Source organism: Cutaneotrichosporon cavernicola (genome assembly GCF_030864355.1).
Source record: "Cutaneotrichosporon cavernicola HIS019 DNA, chromosome: 6".
Taxonomy (NCBI): domain Eukaryota; kingdom Fungi; phylum Basidiomycota; class Tremellomycetes; order Trichosporonales; family Trichosporonaceae; genus Cutaneotrichosporon; species Cutaneotrichosporon cavernicola.
The window spans coordinates 457,117-471,563 of NC_083398.1; the positions used below are offsets into that span (position 1 = coordinate 457,117).

Sequence of the window (14,447 nt, forward strand, 5' to 3'; positions counted from 1 at the left end):
TGATTGTATGCATAGACTACGACTACATCTAGGCGCGTGCACTAGCACTCACAGCCTCTCCGGGGGCCACGTTGTTGTGCATGAACGAGTACGAGTCGGCGCGCTCGCGTTCCTTGGGACTAGGAGAGCGGCTGGCGTTGCGTGGACTAGAGGGGGGACTGCGCGCAGTCTGGTCCGGCGTACCCCGCCGACTAATTGGCGTAGGCTTCCTCCAAAGCCGCCAAAACGGACCTGCGGCGCGCGCTTCCTCGCGCGCCCGCTCCTCGCGTCGCCGCTCAAATGCCGACCTGTACCGCTTATATCCCTCTTCAAAGTGGCTGCCTACGCGCGACGAGAAGATGAGTTCTCCGCGTGGGTTACTGCTTGGTGGGATTTGCGCCATGACTTGCTGTCCGTGACTGACGCGCCGGCCCTTTGGTCCTGGACTCTTTGGGGCGGCGCGCAGGGCTGCTGGAGTGGGTTTGAGAGCGGCCGGTAGAGGAAGAAGTGATACGAGGGAATACCATGTCGTCGGGGGACGCCGGACGTTCAGGTACATGTTCAATGGGCGGAGAGCCTTGTTGCTGTGCGTTATGTAGGCGTGGGCGTAACGGATCTTGTCGTCGTGCATCCCACTCGCGAAGAAGAGGGTTAGGGTTATGCCTACGACTGCTAGGGCCGCTTGGAGGGCGCGCAGAGAGACAATGTTCTACGGTCAGCGGGCCGGGGCGGCGAGCGCTGGACTTTGGGGGGAACAAGCTGGCTCAGACTCACCTCGGGCGGCCGCGTCAGGAGGCAGTACGCGCACACGACCAGCACGGCGATGACGGACCATAGGAAGACTGGTATCAGCGTGTTTCTCTTGTCGTCGTCTTCTTCTCCACCCCTCTCTCCACCCCTCTCTCCACCCCTCTCTCCTCCCCTCTCTCCACCTCTCTCTCCACCCCTTCCTCGTCTCCTCTCCCCGTTCTCAACCTCCTCGCGCCTCGCTCCGCTCGGCACTCGGCACTCGGACCTGCACTCACTCCGATACCGTCTCCGCCGTCTCCGCAACATCTCCGCATTCATCTTAAGCCGCTCCTCGAACAGCAGGAGGTCGCGATACGTCCCGGTATCCGCTGCTGGATGGAAGGGCGCAGCACTCCCCGGCCTGCGGGGCATGGGGCTCGGCGGGCGACCCGGCGCCGACGGCGTCCGTGTCCGTGTACGCTCCCGCGAGGGGGGCGTAGCAAAGGAGGGTGAGGGTGAGAGTGAGGGGCGGGTTGGGGCTGCGCGGGTGACGGGGTCGACGTCCATCTGGCGTGTGACGGGGGAATCATGGCGTGTGACATCCACAGCACGGGTGACGGGGGACGTGGAGGGTGTGCCGCGGCCCAGTGAGGTGCGGGAGCGTGTTGTTGGCCCTGGCCCTTTGGTTGAGGCTGAGGCTGAGGCGCTCATTGCATGAGGATGATGAAGAGGTTGATGACCGAGTTCGAGTCCGAGTTGGATGCCAAGCGGTCATTGCGTTGTGGGGTAGTCCGGATATACCGGATATACTCCCAGTTTGATCCACCCTGCGTCCATGTTGAATACCAGAGACAAAGCACTCCACCACCTCGTGTACGCTTCCATTCGGCCTCGGCGGCTGCACCCTCTACCACGATCACACATCGCATCTATATCTACGTCATGGCCGAGATGCCCGCGAGCGGCATCCAGATGGCAAAGACCGCGGGCCACGCGACGTTTCCCCACGCCTCCCACTCGGCGCGGAGGTCGACGCCCGCAGCAGCTAGGAGGGCGGGGTTCAAGCCTGCAATGACAAACTTGCCGGCTTTGGGAAGTGGAGCAAGGAACGTGATGGCCAGGACGGCAAGCAGCAGCGCTTGGGGAAAGTTGACCATGGCGAGGGTGGGGATGAGTGCACCATACCCCAAATGGGCGAGGGCAGAGAGGGAGCGACGGGCGTCGCCTTTCGGTCTTGGGAGCATAGGTGCGAGGGCGGCGAGGAGCGGCGTGCCAACGAGCCACCCGACCGCGCCGAAGAGGAAGGGCGGGAGGAGCCAGAACGCTCCTTCGAGGGGAGCGGGGCAGTCGAATCCCCCAAGAGTGAGAGACGCTCCAAGAAGCACCGCGGCGGGAAGGTAGTGTCCCACCGGGAGGAAGCGGTCGGGCGCGGGGAGGAGGTAGAAGAAGAAGCTGGCGTGTAGCCGTTCCAGGAGGTTATTGGCTGAGCGGACAGCGCCCTCGATAATCTTGCCGAGGGAGTAATACCCGTGCGGTCCGTCGGACGGGTGGGCGTAGAATGTCACTGCGTCGATGCGGTGTTTGGCCAGCACGCCGTGGGCTGCGCTCGGACGGCCCAGCGCGGCGTACTTGAAGTGCTCGACGAGGGTGAGCACGCCGGTGGTGTAAGTGTGTGGTGCTTGTGGGTCGATCCCGTGTGGTGCGGATTCGGTGCCGCCGAGCCAGCGCGAGACGTGTGCCGCAACGTTGACAATGTCCTGGTTCGGCAGGCGACCGTTGACGCCCTCTACGCGTCAGCAGAGAGTTGGGCAGATGAAAACTCACCGTAGTACAGCCCGATCGACTTGTAGCTGTGGTAAGGGTAGTCGATGTTGAAGGCTGTCCAGATGTTTGCGCGGCCGTCATAGTTGCTGATAAAGTCATTCAGGCCGGTGATGTAGCCGTCTCCGACGACGAGGTAGATGTCGAACGCGTAGTGACCGTGGGCTGGGGTCAGCACGTGAGCGGAGGGATTCAGTGCAAAGGGTAGTGACAAGCCCAAGACCAAACGTGCCTTTGAAGAAAGCGCCGAGGGCCAACAACAAGCTGGTCCCCCGCGCATTAACCACCCCATCGCGACTCATCCAATTCGCACTGACGAGGATCGCTTCTGTCCCTTCACTCCGCGGCGGCGTAACCCGGGCGTAAACACTATCTTCGGTCCGTCCCGCCTCCAACCCGGCCAGCCCAAACTCCTTGACGAAGAAATCGGCACATGCAGCCCAACTGGCATTCCGATCCGCCAAGTCTTGGACGCCGACCAAATACGTATCCGCAGCAGCCACGTCGGCCCAGTCCCAAAGAGGCCGGGCACCAGATGGCATGAGTGCGTGTTCGTCGATGAACGTGGATTTCCATAGTGCGGGAGAGGGGAGGGCTGCGATCCACACTAGGCCAACGACGAGGAGGGATACACTTGGGTTAGATGGTAGACAAGGGGACGTACCGAATGGTGAAGAGGTGACGCCAGAAGAACGAGATGGCGCGAGCTTGTCTGTTTAGCTTGCGGGAGAGGCGCTTCTGTTCCGCCGTGGAGGATATTGGCTCAGCCATGGTGATGGTGTGGGTTTAATGTCGAGGTCATCTCAATGACAGCTCGAAACACCTCCACCGCGTCACCCCGCACGTGGATATACTTCCGTTTCTCAGGCACAAATGAGGCATATGTTGCACGCGTCTGATTTCAACGCGTCCAACAACAAAACTCACCTCTACTACTCTGTTCCACCGTCTCTTGTCTCTTGTCCAGCGAGATGACAGAATACATCGCCGTACTGCCTGATGGTCCGCCACCTTTAATCTCAACTGACAACAGAACTCGACGCCGGCACACCGCACACTTATCTCCGCCTTCCCCATCCGCGGTCTGGTGAGCCCATCAGTCATATCATATTGACCAAGGCGCACCACAACTGTACCTACCTACGCCCACTGGGTTATGCGAGGTATCACGCGTTAGCGGCACTAGGGGCCGCACGTGGTTCGTGGGCGACTCGCTCTCTCGTCCGTTGCCTGTCAACCAAGCTGACACCAGACGGTGCGATACTGGTACATCATCCCGTCGACCCGGTATTCCTGGCCATTCCACTCGCGCTGAGCTTGCTTCATGTATGTTTTATTCCAAGATGAAAATAGTTGACCCAAGCCCGACCGCACACACTTCCAGCCCATGGCAGACCTCCTCATCCCGAAATCCAAATCGATCTGCGACTTGCAGCCAGCGTATTCCCCAAGCGCTCCAGTGGGAGATAATCCCGACGCAGGGAGGCTGATGGAACATAAGCCGTTCCGGCGGGCGTTCCGGGCGTGCTGCGAGCGCAAATGTGAGTTGGCGGGAGAAGGAGCTGACGGCAGTGGTGGACGCAGCAGAGGGGGAGGGGGGGGCTGGGAACGGGGAAGAGGGTGGGAATGGAGAGGAAGGCGGGAACAAAGCACAGGACAAGCCCAAACCTGTCGCATATTATCGTCCCTCGCGTGACGCCATGCTCTCTATCGTAAAGGCCAAAGTCGACCGACTTGCCGCCGCCGACAACTTTAACAAGTTTGACCACCTTGTACGCGGACTCGGACGGGACGGATTGCTCGAGGCCTCTGCTGATCCCACCCTCGTTCAAGGTTGGCTTACTTGGGTGTTGGGTGCTAGCTGACACCAGCGGCACGCATCTCTGCTGCAATCGAGCACGTCGCGCAGTACCTTCCTCCATCTCTCCTTGCCTCCCTCTCTTCCTCCTACGAGTGTGTTACTGCCGTGTTTTCAACTAACCCCAGCTTGGCTGCTTACAACGCATACCTCGCTGACCGTGTCGCTGCCGCGCGCGCAGCCGAGGCGCCCATCGTCTCGGAGAAGAAGGACAAGGGCACCAAGCGAAAGCTCGCCAAGAGCGAGAGCAGTCGTGGCGTCGAGGCACTCAAAAAGGTCAATACCAACGGAATGGCCAAGATGACGAGCTTCTTCAAACCAAAGACCAAGTAGATGATGTATCCATATGTTGTACTACAACCCATGCTGCTGTGTAATGCTTGTAATGCGGATCCTGAATTGTCAGTGGCGCGACGACTCGCGCCGGCGTAGAATGGTTGCGCCAAGACTCGAGCTCGCGAGCGTCGAGCCCAGGCTAGAGCCGATGAACCCGCCCTGGCTGCCTACCGAGCCGATCCGAAGGCGGCGTGTCGGCGACCGCGGCTGTGAGTCGCCGCTTGCCGGGCCTGGAGGGGGGAACGCGAGTGGCCGCCCCGTCCAGCGGGTCGGTGGAGGTGTAGCGCTCGCCGTGGAGACGAATGACGCGCTACTGCTGCGCGGGTATACGTCCTGAGCGGAGAAGACCACACTCTCCCGGATACTTGCGCGATTGCTCCGGTCGTGGTCCTCTTCCGTGTCGCTTTGTACCTCGCTCGCGGGACCGGAATGAGACGTGCTCAGTGGCGGCGTGGGGAGGTCCTGTGCTGGTGTGTGTGTGGTGTGTACATGTGCGTTGAAGGAGGGAAAGCGGGAGATGGCGGGTGAGTTGGGCCGGTCGGCTAGGACCTCTGGATGTCAGCTGACATTGGCAAGAGCACTCACGCATGCGCATCGGGCTGACGATGGCGCGCAGGGTCGCGACCTCCTCTTGTACACGCAGCGTCTCGGTCACGATGCGTCTGGTGTCAGCTTTCCTGAGATCTCGGCAGCTTACACTTCGTTTCGGCGCTCGGACGCGTCGAGTCCCGCAGCAAGGTGGATGACCGCCGCGCGGAGGGCCGCACACCCATCGCTGTATGCCGAGGGAGGGAGGAGGCGACCGAGGACCCAGTCGGTGTAACTCAGTCTCGGTGGTGGGGAAAGGAAGGATTGAGGAATGTGCAGAACCTGCTCGCGTGTGGGAGAGAGTGGGTCTGACGTTGAGGCTATTGTCGCGACAGCCGGGTAAATGACTGGTATAGGTGGCGGTGGGTCCATGCGCGTGGCGCTTGGTGATGGCGAGCTAGGCGATTCATGTCGGGAGGCTGATCGTGGCGCTGTGAGTGATGGTTCCTGCGCCGTCGGGAGCAAGGGCTCGTCGAGGCCATCACGCAGGCTCCGGGGTACTATCTGTGTGCGGCGGAGTGACCACAGTTGTGCGCGAAGACCCTCGTTTTCGGCGCTGAGCTCTTCCTGTCGCCGTTCGAGGGTGGCAAAGCGCGCATCGTTGACTTTGAAAAATGACGAAAGCGCCTCGAACGGACACGTCTTGAGATGGCTCTCGAGCTCGTCGCGGGGGACGATGGCGGTGCAGCCTCTACTGCTTTGTGTGCAGGGTACTGGAGCCTTGGTGCATACCCAGCGGTGTACGTGAGCCATTGTCGTCACTGGCGTCAGCAGAGCCGGCGGGGTTCGCACATTCCACACCGCAGTTTGTGCAGTAGTCACTCTTGTCGGTTTGGGATGCTTGTGGGACACACCCGTGTATGTCCTTGTCCTTTGCCTCTCGGAATGTCACCGCGACGCCACAGCCGTGGCAATCCATGCGGCGGTGGAAGCACTCGTAGGCGCGGTGGTGGGGTAATCGGTGTCGGGCCATCTGGGCGTCAGCCCATCACATTCAACTTGGTCACGCGGATCTCTTCCGGCGCAGAGAGTCAACTCACAGAGAGCCCGCACTCCTTGTCTCCGCAGGTTACGATCGCTTGACTGCAGGTACGCAAGTGTGCGAGGAGCAGCCCGCGCTCCATGGTTTTGGCGCAACCGGGTGCCTCACATCGCACCTTGAGCTCGTCGAGCATGAGCTGGACTAGGGGCTCGGTGTCGACGAGGGAGGAGAGGGTGAGAGCGCTGCGGTCAATGGGACATGTTGGCGAGTGTGCGAGAGCGCGCGTGATGCAGTCGCGACAGAAAGTGTGTTTACATGAAGCGGTGGTGACTGGGTTGACGAGAGCCGACTGGCAGATCGAGCAGACCTGGGCGTGAGCAAGGTGGCAACGATGACAGTACGACCCCGGAGTGATGCTATCGGGTGCCCCAGGCCTGGGCCTTGGTTCGCCACCGGGGTGCGCCCGTTGAGGAAGGGAGTAGAGACAGTATTGGGGGTATCGGTAATGATGCACACTCGCCTGTCACCGGGGGTCTCTGGAGCGGGCGAGTCTGAGGGTGGGGGCGAGACTAGAGCCTCTCTCGTCGCCAGAGTCATGACCTCTCGTAGCCGCAGGGTGAGACGGCGATAACCCCGTCCTCAATACCGGAGGTGGGAGCGTGCTGTAGTCCTGGCCTTTGACTCGTCGTCCCAATCATCCAACGTAGGCTGCCTACTCTTGGCATCTTTGGGGCCAGTCCTCGCCCGGCCCGTGCCGCCCAAATCAAGCGCACCAGCCTGCGCCTAACACCGACGCCCGGGGGCCCGGGGAACCGCGGGGTTGCGGGGTTGCGGGGTGACGGGCAACTCACGAGATTGGGGTCTACGTCCTCGACGTAGTTGTACACGACCTCGTGGTGGGCCATGGCCATGTGTGAGAGAGAGAGAGTTGTTGAGAGAGAGAGAGAGATGAGGATGAGGAAGAGATAGGGGGAGGGGGGTTGGGTGGCCATTTGCAATGCCCTTGAACATACCATTAGACAGGGATTGAGGACAACGGTAGGGCGTAGCGAACATAGCCACTCTCTATTCATCTCTCTCCATCCTCCTGCTCCTCACCCCCGTCTCCTTGTTACACGCCCTCCGACGATGTCTGTTAGAGGGTGCATGCTGGGTGATCGTTGAGAGAGAGAGAGAGAGAGAGAGTTGGATACTGGTTTGATTGTCAGGAGACTGGAGAGAGTGTAAGAGAAAGAAACAAGCGGTCTGTGCCGATTCCTATAAGAGCCCTGCATCAGTGAGCCTCTTATCCCTGTGGCTTCACAACAAAGTTGTTTGTACGCAACTCGGCATTCCTTTGCAACGCCCTTGTGTCATCATCAAGCCGATGGCAACGGCGGCGTCAAGTAAAGGCGGCCCGCGGGCCGCGAGCAGCGTGGAGCTTTGGGTTAGCATATTAGCATCGATCAGCGTCAGTCCGCCCCCTACTTCCGCTCGACCCACGTCTTCTGTTCAATCTGGCACACGCCCCCACAAGACACCTATGCATCTCAGACCCCGACCTTGCCTCCTTTTGCTCCACCCCCCAGTATGCGTGGTTACCAACAACTACGACGCCTTCTCTACGAGACCCATGACAGCTTCCCCCGCAACGTCCTCAACAACCACAATCTCCTTAAACGTGACCCCTTCACGCCAACAAATCTCCAACAACAAGGCGCGGTAATGCGGCTGTCGGAGACATCCGCCTCCGCAAACGAGCATCGGGGCTGAAGCCTTACCCGTCGCACTCAACTTGTCCCCCCGGAGCCGGTACATCTGATGTACGAGCTGCACAGCGCTCATAGCCAGAGGGGCAATGGCGAGCCTTACAGCCTTCTCAGCGAGTGGGTCCTCTTTGGCCAGCGCTTCCAGTACCGGTCGAGCGAGAGACGTGACCCTCAACTTTGCTGCGTTGGTCGATTCAATCGGAGTGCCCGGCCCCAGTTCGTGTACTTTACCCAGAACTTCGGGGGTGGACTTGATGTCAAAGTGGTTCCTGATAGTCGCAGCAAGTTCACCCTCCTCCTCGCCCGCATCAAACGCGTCGACCACGACGCGACACGCCCACCGCCCTACGTCCCATGCACTCCCGTCGTCGCCAAGGAGGTAACCGTGTCCTCCCCTCCGGGCCGCTTGCGTTACCAAGCCGTCCTTGACTTCCAGGGCGACAGCGACACTTCCGGTGCCCGCGATTAGCGCGATGCCCCAGGGCACCTTGTGGGTGAGAAGGGCGCCGCCGAGGAGGAGCGCGTCGTTGTGCACCACCGGAGGTGAGCCGAAGAAGGGCGCAAGAGCCTGAGAGACACGCGACTCGTCCAGAGGCGTGTCGCAACCCGAGATGCCTAGCCAGGTGGATGCAAAGGAGATCGGACAGGAGGGGAACGCTCCGAACGTTGGAGTGGGTTCTGGAGCGGGCATACCAGTGACTTTGGCGACCGTCTTGAGTACAGTCTCGACGATGATCTCGGTGGAGCGCTGCAGTCCCACCTCGGCCAGGTTTGAAGTCGGGCCGAGCGCGCGTGCCACCACGCCGCCCGCGTCCGCGAGGACCACCTCGGTTTTCGTCCCGCCGCACTGCTGTATCAGTACATTTAATCATGCATCTAATGGGTACTTACGTCTACGCAAGCGTGGAGGGGTCCGATGGAGGGCGCGGTGTCGGAGGAAGCGTCCTTCTGGAACGCGACAGTGCACACTGTCTGGCCGGTCTTGCCGCCGAACGAGAAAGACGGGTGCGGCACACTCGAGTGGAACCTAAGGCCTGGGGGTCAACATGACTCGCCAACCAGCGTGGAACCAAAGCTCACCTAGTCCAGGCACGCCAAAGCGGCGCTTCACCTCCTCCTCGGTAAAGTTACAGCTCGTGATGAGGAAGAACCCTCCGGGCTTGACCAGCTTGGCTACTTGCTCGGGGTACACTCTACTGGGCAACCGTCCTCCCTTCTCCTCAACGAGCTCTTGACTGAGGGCAAGCGCATCGAAAGTACCTTTATCCATGACGAGGTCCCATTCTTCGGGAATATCGTCACGGAGGAGGTCGGCGACGCGCCATTCACACGTGGTCGGGTTGATCACGTCCTCGGGGTCCAGCACGTCCTCGTCTTCCTCCTTGATGGCTGCGCGGCGGGATGATTCAACGCTCGCGCCAAGTTGGACGGCTCCAGACGAGTAGTCAAGACCGGTGAGGTGGAATGGTTGAGGGTCGGGACCGGGCCAGGTTAGGAAGGAGAGGAGGAGGGTGCCGTTGCCTGAGCCGCATTCGAGGACGCGGAGAGGGGTGGGAGAGGAAGGGAGGTTCTCGTGTGCCCAGGCACGCATCTTGGTGACGGCGTCGTCGCCGAACCTGGGGTTAGCGAGGGGGGGGGGGAAGTAGGAGGGGGGTTGGGGGGTTGGGGGGGTGGGGAGGGGGGGAGGGGGGGGGAATAGGGGGAGGCACAGTAACCGGCCGCAGAGGTGTAGAGGGGAAGGTCGAGAGGCTCACGGAGACTCACCACACCTCGCCCTCGTCGCCAACGTCGTCGAACACGCGATTCTCGCGCTCGTACACCATATCCCAGTGTTCCTTGGTACCGAGCTTGCTTGGAGGGAGCTCGTCGTCGCGTTCGGCCATGTTGTTGTTTGTTGTTGATTGTCAAAGTGGAGATTGCTGCAATCCGCGATCCGCTTGAAAATGCAAAATATGTTTGGGAGGCGTGGGGGGGAATCGAACTGCCTCTGGCCCGTGCCTGTAGTGACGACTGGTCAGACCTGCTCCACTTGGATATCCGGCTCCCACCTCCCACCGCAGCGCGTTTGCGCTCATCGGCTGGCCTTTTCCAGACACGTCTGATGCCGGCCGGGTGTGTGAGGATGCAAGTGGATTGTGCCGGTAGGTCTGTCATTCTACCTGTTGAATAGCATCAGCTCAAGTGTGTCAGAGTCGTGGCAACTCCAATACCGGGACGAGGGCGCGTTCTCGCTTCGAGATGCCCAGGGAAAATCAGTCCGGAGCGGCTTCGGATTACGTTCTACCAGCGCCACATACCTCAAGTTGTCACAGTACAAAACGCTATTGCTACATGATGCTACAGGCTACATGATGCTACATGTCTTCATCGGCTGCGTGCGTTCTCTTCGGGTGGGTGATTCTTTCCCGCGTCCCAGTTCCTCTCTCTCTCGGCAGTCTGAAGGGATGGCAAGGATGGCAACGGGTGCGGTCTTTCGAGCCGTTCGGTCGTTGGAAGGAGCGAGTATATCTGGGCGTCTACGAGGTCTTTGGGCTGGACAGTCTGGAGAAACAGCAATGTGTGGTGCCATACTCCCCAACCATGACGTTGTACGACATATATTGTTTCGCCAAGACACACAGCAGCAAAGAGAGCGGCAATCGGCCATGTAATGGCGAGACTGAGGCGCGTCACCGTACATGGAACGCCTAGTCCTTCACATTCCCAATCTTGGACCCAGAGGGGCTGGTACCACGGCACGGTGAGGTAGAGGGCGGCGAGGAGGAATCCTAGAAGCGAGAGGGCTGCGGTGGGGAGGACATCATCGCGGACACGCCATCCCCCTCGTCGAGCTGCTAGGCCACTTGAGTTAGTCGAGTTGGCGATGCGACGTACAAAGCGAAGAGGTAGGATAGGCATATACCGCCATAGATGATGTGGGCGATTAGGAGGGGACGCCATGTATCTCGGATTGGGCTGTAGCGAAAGGACATGAAGTCGAGTGGAGCGAGGAGGGTGACGTTTGTACTGATCATGGTGAGAGTTAGGGCGGTGACGAGAACTAGGGCGGCGCGCTGTAGGGTTGTGGGGCGGAGGCTTTGGAGCGGGCGGGGGCGTGGCGTGGACGGTATGGACGGTATGGACGGCATGGATGAGTTGGGTGGCATGGATGGTGAGAGTGCAAGTGCAATGGCCATGTTGATGAATGAGTGAGCAACTAACTGGGTGAGTAACACGGCGGTGCTAGCGCTCTACTACAGACTAGTTGAATCGGCGGCCAGATACACTAGTCGAGTGTGCCTGAGTATTCTATTCTAAATACAAAATGGTCCTGAACTTGAAACTTGTATTCAGTCATCCCCATTCCTCCCTAGCCTAGCCTCACTCTTGAAACCCCCATCACCGCTTTTCACTAACACTCAAATGACTCAGTGTGCGCTGATGCTTTGCGCGCTCCACCAGTGCCAGAGGACGTGGAAACTCGGCCTCGGCATACTTGGGCGGGTGGTCTGGGAATGGGGTGCCCGCGACGTCTTCCCGTCCGCGACTAGGCACTCGCCAAATAGACTCGCTCTCCGCTATCATGTCCTCGAAATCGGTGATGGGAATAGCACGCATCGGTCGGATGGGATACTTGGACGCCCCGCCGCCCGCCATCATCGTGCCGGTGAATGCTACCATTGCAGCAGCGAAGAACTGATCAGCTTTGAATGGGCCGAACTCACACAGGCCGAGGAAGCCAAAGAGAGCGTGCCAGCTGAAAGGAGGCTCGCTCTGGCATTAGGTGGGTTTTGTATGTGGTCTTACCTCATGTCCTTGTCTTGATCGCTCGTCCTGGATGTCCAGTCGAGGCCCGTTGCGCCCAAGTTGAGTAACACGCCGGCGGCGACACCAGATGCTGCTAGGACGGCAGAGATGATCATTTCGTATAACGCGCGTGGGGCATGGTGGCGGTAGTCGAGCAGGAGGCTGATGTCAGGTAACGGAGGTCTTGGCAGACAGCCGTCTGCCTCACACTCACAGAATAAAGCCCGTCAACGCCGCTACACTGCCGTACGCCATCCCGACAACGTGAGTGTACAAGGGTGCTGGCAGGTTCCATCGGTACGTTTCGCGTCGGAGAAAGGTCGCGTATGCCGCGCCACCCAGTGCTCCGAGCGCAAACGTCGCTGCGAGGCCGCGGAGGATGGCGTGAGCTTTGACGAGCGACATGGTTGTGCGTGGATTTCATGATTCGGCTCAAGGTGAGGGTTTATGTTGTGCGAACCGTGAATTGTGGCGGTGTGACGAGTCCGGAAAAGACGGAGTGGAGCGCGGAAAGAAACACCGGACCTGGCGGAGGGCTGATGGCACATGTTGCAAGCCCAACTAGGTGTGTACCACCTTGTGCAGGCGCAGAACAAGGCTATCGTGAGTAGGTGGAGGGGGAGAGAGAGGGCAAGAGGGCTAGGCTGGGGTGGGGGGGAAGGGGAGAGAGCTGGCTCGGGCTAGACCTCGTCGCCACAGGATGGGCATCTCCAACTCGTACTGTCCTGCAGAAAGGCTTATACAATACGTCTTCTGGCATCAGCAATGCTGAGGCGAGGTCGCAACGTAATCTACCGAAACTCTGCCTCAGCCGTTCCGTGATATACATTATATCCTATTAACTACAACATACCGTCCGCGAAGAGGGTGCGCTTCCGGTCGATCTGCTCCATGCTAAGCTTTGCCCGATCTCTCTCGATGGGGGGCTGGAGCGTGTTCGTGCTCGTCTTCTTGCTGATCCTGTATGGATTCTCCTTGCGCGAGGGGGAGCGGTATGGATTCTCCTTGCGCGAGGGGGAGCGGTACGGGTCGTCGCGCGATGCAGAGCGGTACGGATTGTCCATTATTGGCGAGGGGGGGGAGAGGTGTATGTTCTCGTCTCGGGGGTACGGGTTGGTGCTCCGTGTCGATGGGGTGCGGTATGGGTTCGTGTCTTTACCGAAAGTTCCGCCTTGGCTGAGGCTGCTAGTTCGCGCCCCCGGAGACGCCCCTGGAGACATGTATGCTGGTGCGAGACCGAAGAGCGGGGTCGTGGCGAGCGTGCTGACTGTCCCCACCGACCCCGACGATGTGGATTTAGGAAAGCGGGGCCCGAGGCTGCTTTCGGGACGGGCGGGCGAGGGCGGGGCTGGGGTGGGTCGGAGATCCATCGGGGTGAGGTTTCCGAAATTCAGTGGGTCCAACTCCATACCATGTCCATTATACGTTAGGGGTGGGAGGGTTGCGCATGGCGCTGGCGGCATCAAGGGTGTGTCGATACTGTCCTTTTGGTCGGTGAAGGGGGCACTGATGGATAGAGTCGACTTGGTTTTCTTGAGTTTTGGCGCGTCCGACCCGAGGTCTGACGCGAGGGCATGGATCGATTCGGTCCATCCTCCGGGATGGCTGGATGCGTAGAGTGCCTCAAAGGTCGCGTTTACCAATAACAGAAAGGCGGAGAGGAGGAGGGCTGCGCCGCCGGCGAAGTGGATCGCACAATGCTTGCCCAGGCCATGGCAGTGCTCGATCGAGTATAACCTGACATGCTGGCCTGGAACGTGAGAGAGGAAGAGGAGCACGCCAATCGCCGCGGCCCCGCCACCAAATACCACAAGAAGCGACACATCGATCCGTACAGAGACGAGGGAAGAGTAGGCGTTTATCCGCCGGATAATCGCGTGCGTGATTGCGAACAGTGCCGTAGCGCCTGATACGGCTTCGGCCGAGATGAGGAGGACTCGCCAGTGGAAGAAGGAGGCTGGTGTTAAATCGACTCGTGGGAAGATTGCGAATAGGAACCGGGGAGACATACTTGGAGACGGAGACGAGGCGAATGCGCGCTGCACGTGGTACAGCATGTAGCCGTTGCATCCTACTGCGGCGAGGGCGACGAGCGTGGCCACGAGGAGGAGCGCCGAATGCGCCGTCGACGCCCGCATGGTGGGGGATGGTTGTGGTTGTGGTTGAGTGGGGGGGGGGGGGGGGGGGACCGAGTTTGGACTTTGTACGTTGGGGTGCGTCGGGGGCTGCGTTGCTGTGCGTGCCAGTCGTTGTGTTCGTTCCAGACACAGTAGCAGTGACAGTGAAAGTGACGAAGAGTTGATGGACGGTCGACAATACGCGCTGGCAAGTCAAGGGCGGCGCGGTCGGCGGCCTTTGGTCTTGGTCTTGTTGAATAAGTGTTTGTGAATACGGCAGTGAGTGGATGTGGCGCGTTTATCAACTGATCTGAACTGAATTGTGGCGCCTCGCTCTCCTGTCTCGTAGCGTGTCGGCTGTCTTCTGCGTCGCTCTTCTGTGTCGCTCTTCTGTGTCGCTCTCCTGGTCGCTCTCCTGGTCGCTCCCTGGTCGCTCTCCTGCGTCGCTGGCCTTGCTGGGTCCAGCACCCTCACGAGGCACATGGATGATAGAGTAGCGGCGA

General features: G+C 60.0%; 7 protein-coding genes across 7 annotated transcripts; 1 reads left to right on the top strand and 6 right to left on the bottom strand.

Annotated features, from left to right (window-relative positions):
* Positions 1-28: 28 nt before the first annotated feature.
* Positions 29-1,275, bottom strand: CcaverHIS019_0601780 (uncharacterized protein; the record flags this gene model as incomplete). Its single annotated transcript, XM_060602607.1, has 3 exons — positions 29-688; positions 754-821; positions 1,005-1,275. The coding sequence occupies 3 exons, from the start codon at positions 1,273-1,275 to the stop codon at positions 29-31; spliced, it is 999 nt and encodes a 332-aa protein (XP_060458984.1).
* A 368-nt stretch (positions 1,276-1,643) lies between these two features.
* Positions 1,644-3,300, bottom strand: GAA1 (uncharacterized protein; the record flags this gene model as incomplete). The annotated part of the gene is made up of 4 exons (XM_060602608.1): positions 1,644-2,494; positions 2,533-2,694; positions 2,762-3,162; positions 3,194-3,300. 4 exons carry the CDS (start codon positions 3,298-3,300, stop codon positions 1,644-1,646), a joined length of 1,521 nt encoding a protein of 506 aa, XP_060458985.1.
* A 200-nt stretch (positions 3,301-3,500) lies between these two features.
* Positions 3,501-4,720, top strand: CcaverHIS019_0601800 (uncharacterized protein; the record flags this gene model as incomplete). Its single annotated transcript, XM_060602609.1, has 7 exons — positions 3,501-3,531; positions 3,563-3,616; positions 3,782-3,855; positions 3,914-4,070; positions 4,102-4,362; positions 4,401-4,482; positions 4,516-4,720. The coding sequence occupies 7 exons, from the start codon at positions 3,501-3,503 to the stop codon at positions 4,718-4,720; spliced, it is 864 nt and encodes a 287-aa protein (XP_060458986.1).
* Positions 4,721-4,789: 69 nt separating this feature from the next.
* On the bottom strand, positions 4,790-7,204 carry CcaverHIS019_0601810 (uncharacterized protein; the record flags this gene model as incomplete). Its single annotated transcript, XM_060602610.1, has 6 exons — positions 4,790-5,274; positions 5,309-5,385; positions 5,421-6,072; positions 6,134-6,284; positions 6,352-6,660; positions 7,145-7,204. The coding sequence occupies 6 exons, from the start codon at positions 7,202-7,204 to the stop codon at positions 4,790-4,792; spliced, it is 1,734 nt and encodes a 577-aa protein (XP_060458987.1).
* A 676-nt stretch (positions 7,205-7,880) lies between these two features.
* Positions 7,881-9,924, bottom strand: EFM4 (uncharacterized protein; the record flags this gene model as incomplete). Its single annotated transcript, XM_060602612.1, has 4 exons — positions 7,881-8,888; positions 8,933-9,075; positions 9,122-9,657; positions 9,806-9,924. The coding sequence occupies 4 exons, from the start codon at positions 9,922-9,924 to the stop codon at positions 7,881-7,883; spliced, it is 1,806 nt and encodes a 601-aa protein (XP_060458988.1).
* Positions 9,925-11,419: 1,495 nt separating this feature from the next.
* Positions 11,420-12,232, bottom strand: CcaverHIS019_0601830 (uncharacterized protein; the record flags this gene model as incomplete). The annotated part of the gene is made up of 4 exons (XM_060602613.1): positions 11,420-11,716; positions 11,746-11,794; positions 11,828-11,989; positions 12,042-12,232. The coding sequence occupies 4 exons, from the start codon at positions 12,230-12,232 to the stop codon at positions 11,420-11,422; spliced, it is 699 nt and encodes a 232-aa protein (XP_060458989.1).
* Positions 12,233-12,669: 437 nt separating this feature from the next.
* CcaverHIS019_0601840 (uncharacterized protein) lies at positions 12,670-13,965 on the bottom strand (the record flags this gene model as incomplete). The annotated part of the gene is made up of 2 exons (XM_060602614.1): positions 12,670-13,784; positions 13,839-13,965. The coding sequence occupies 2 exons, from the start codon at positions 13,963-13,965 to the stop codon at positions 12,670-12,672; spliced, it is 1,242 nt and encodes a 413-aa protein (XP_060458990.1).
* Positions 13,966-14,447: the final 482 nt, after the last annotated feature.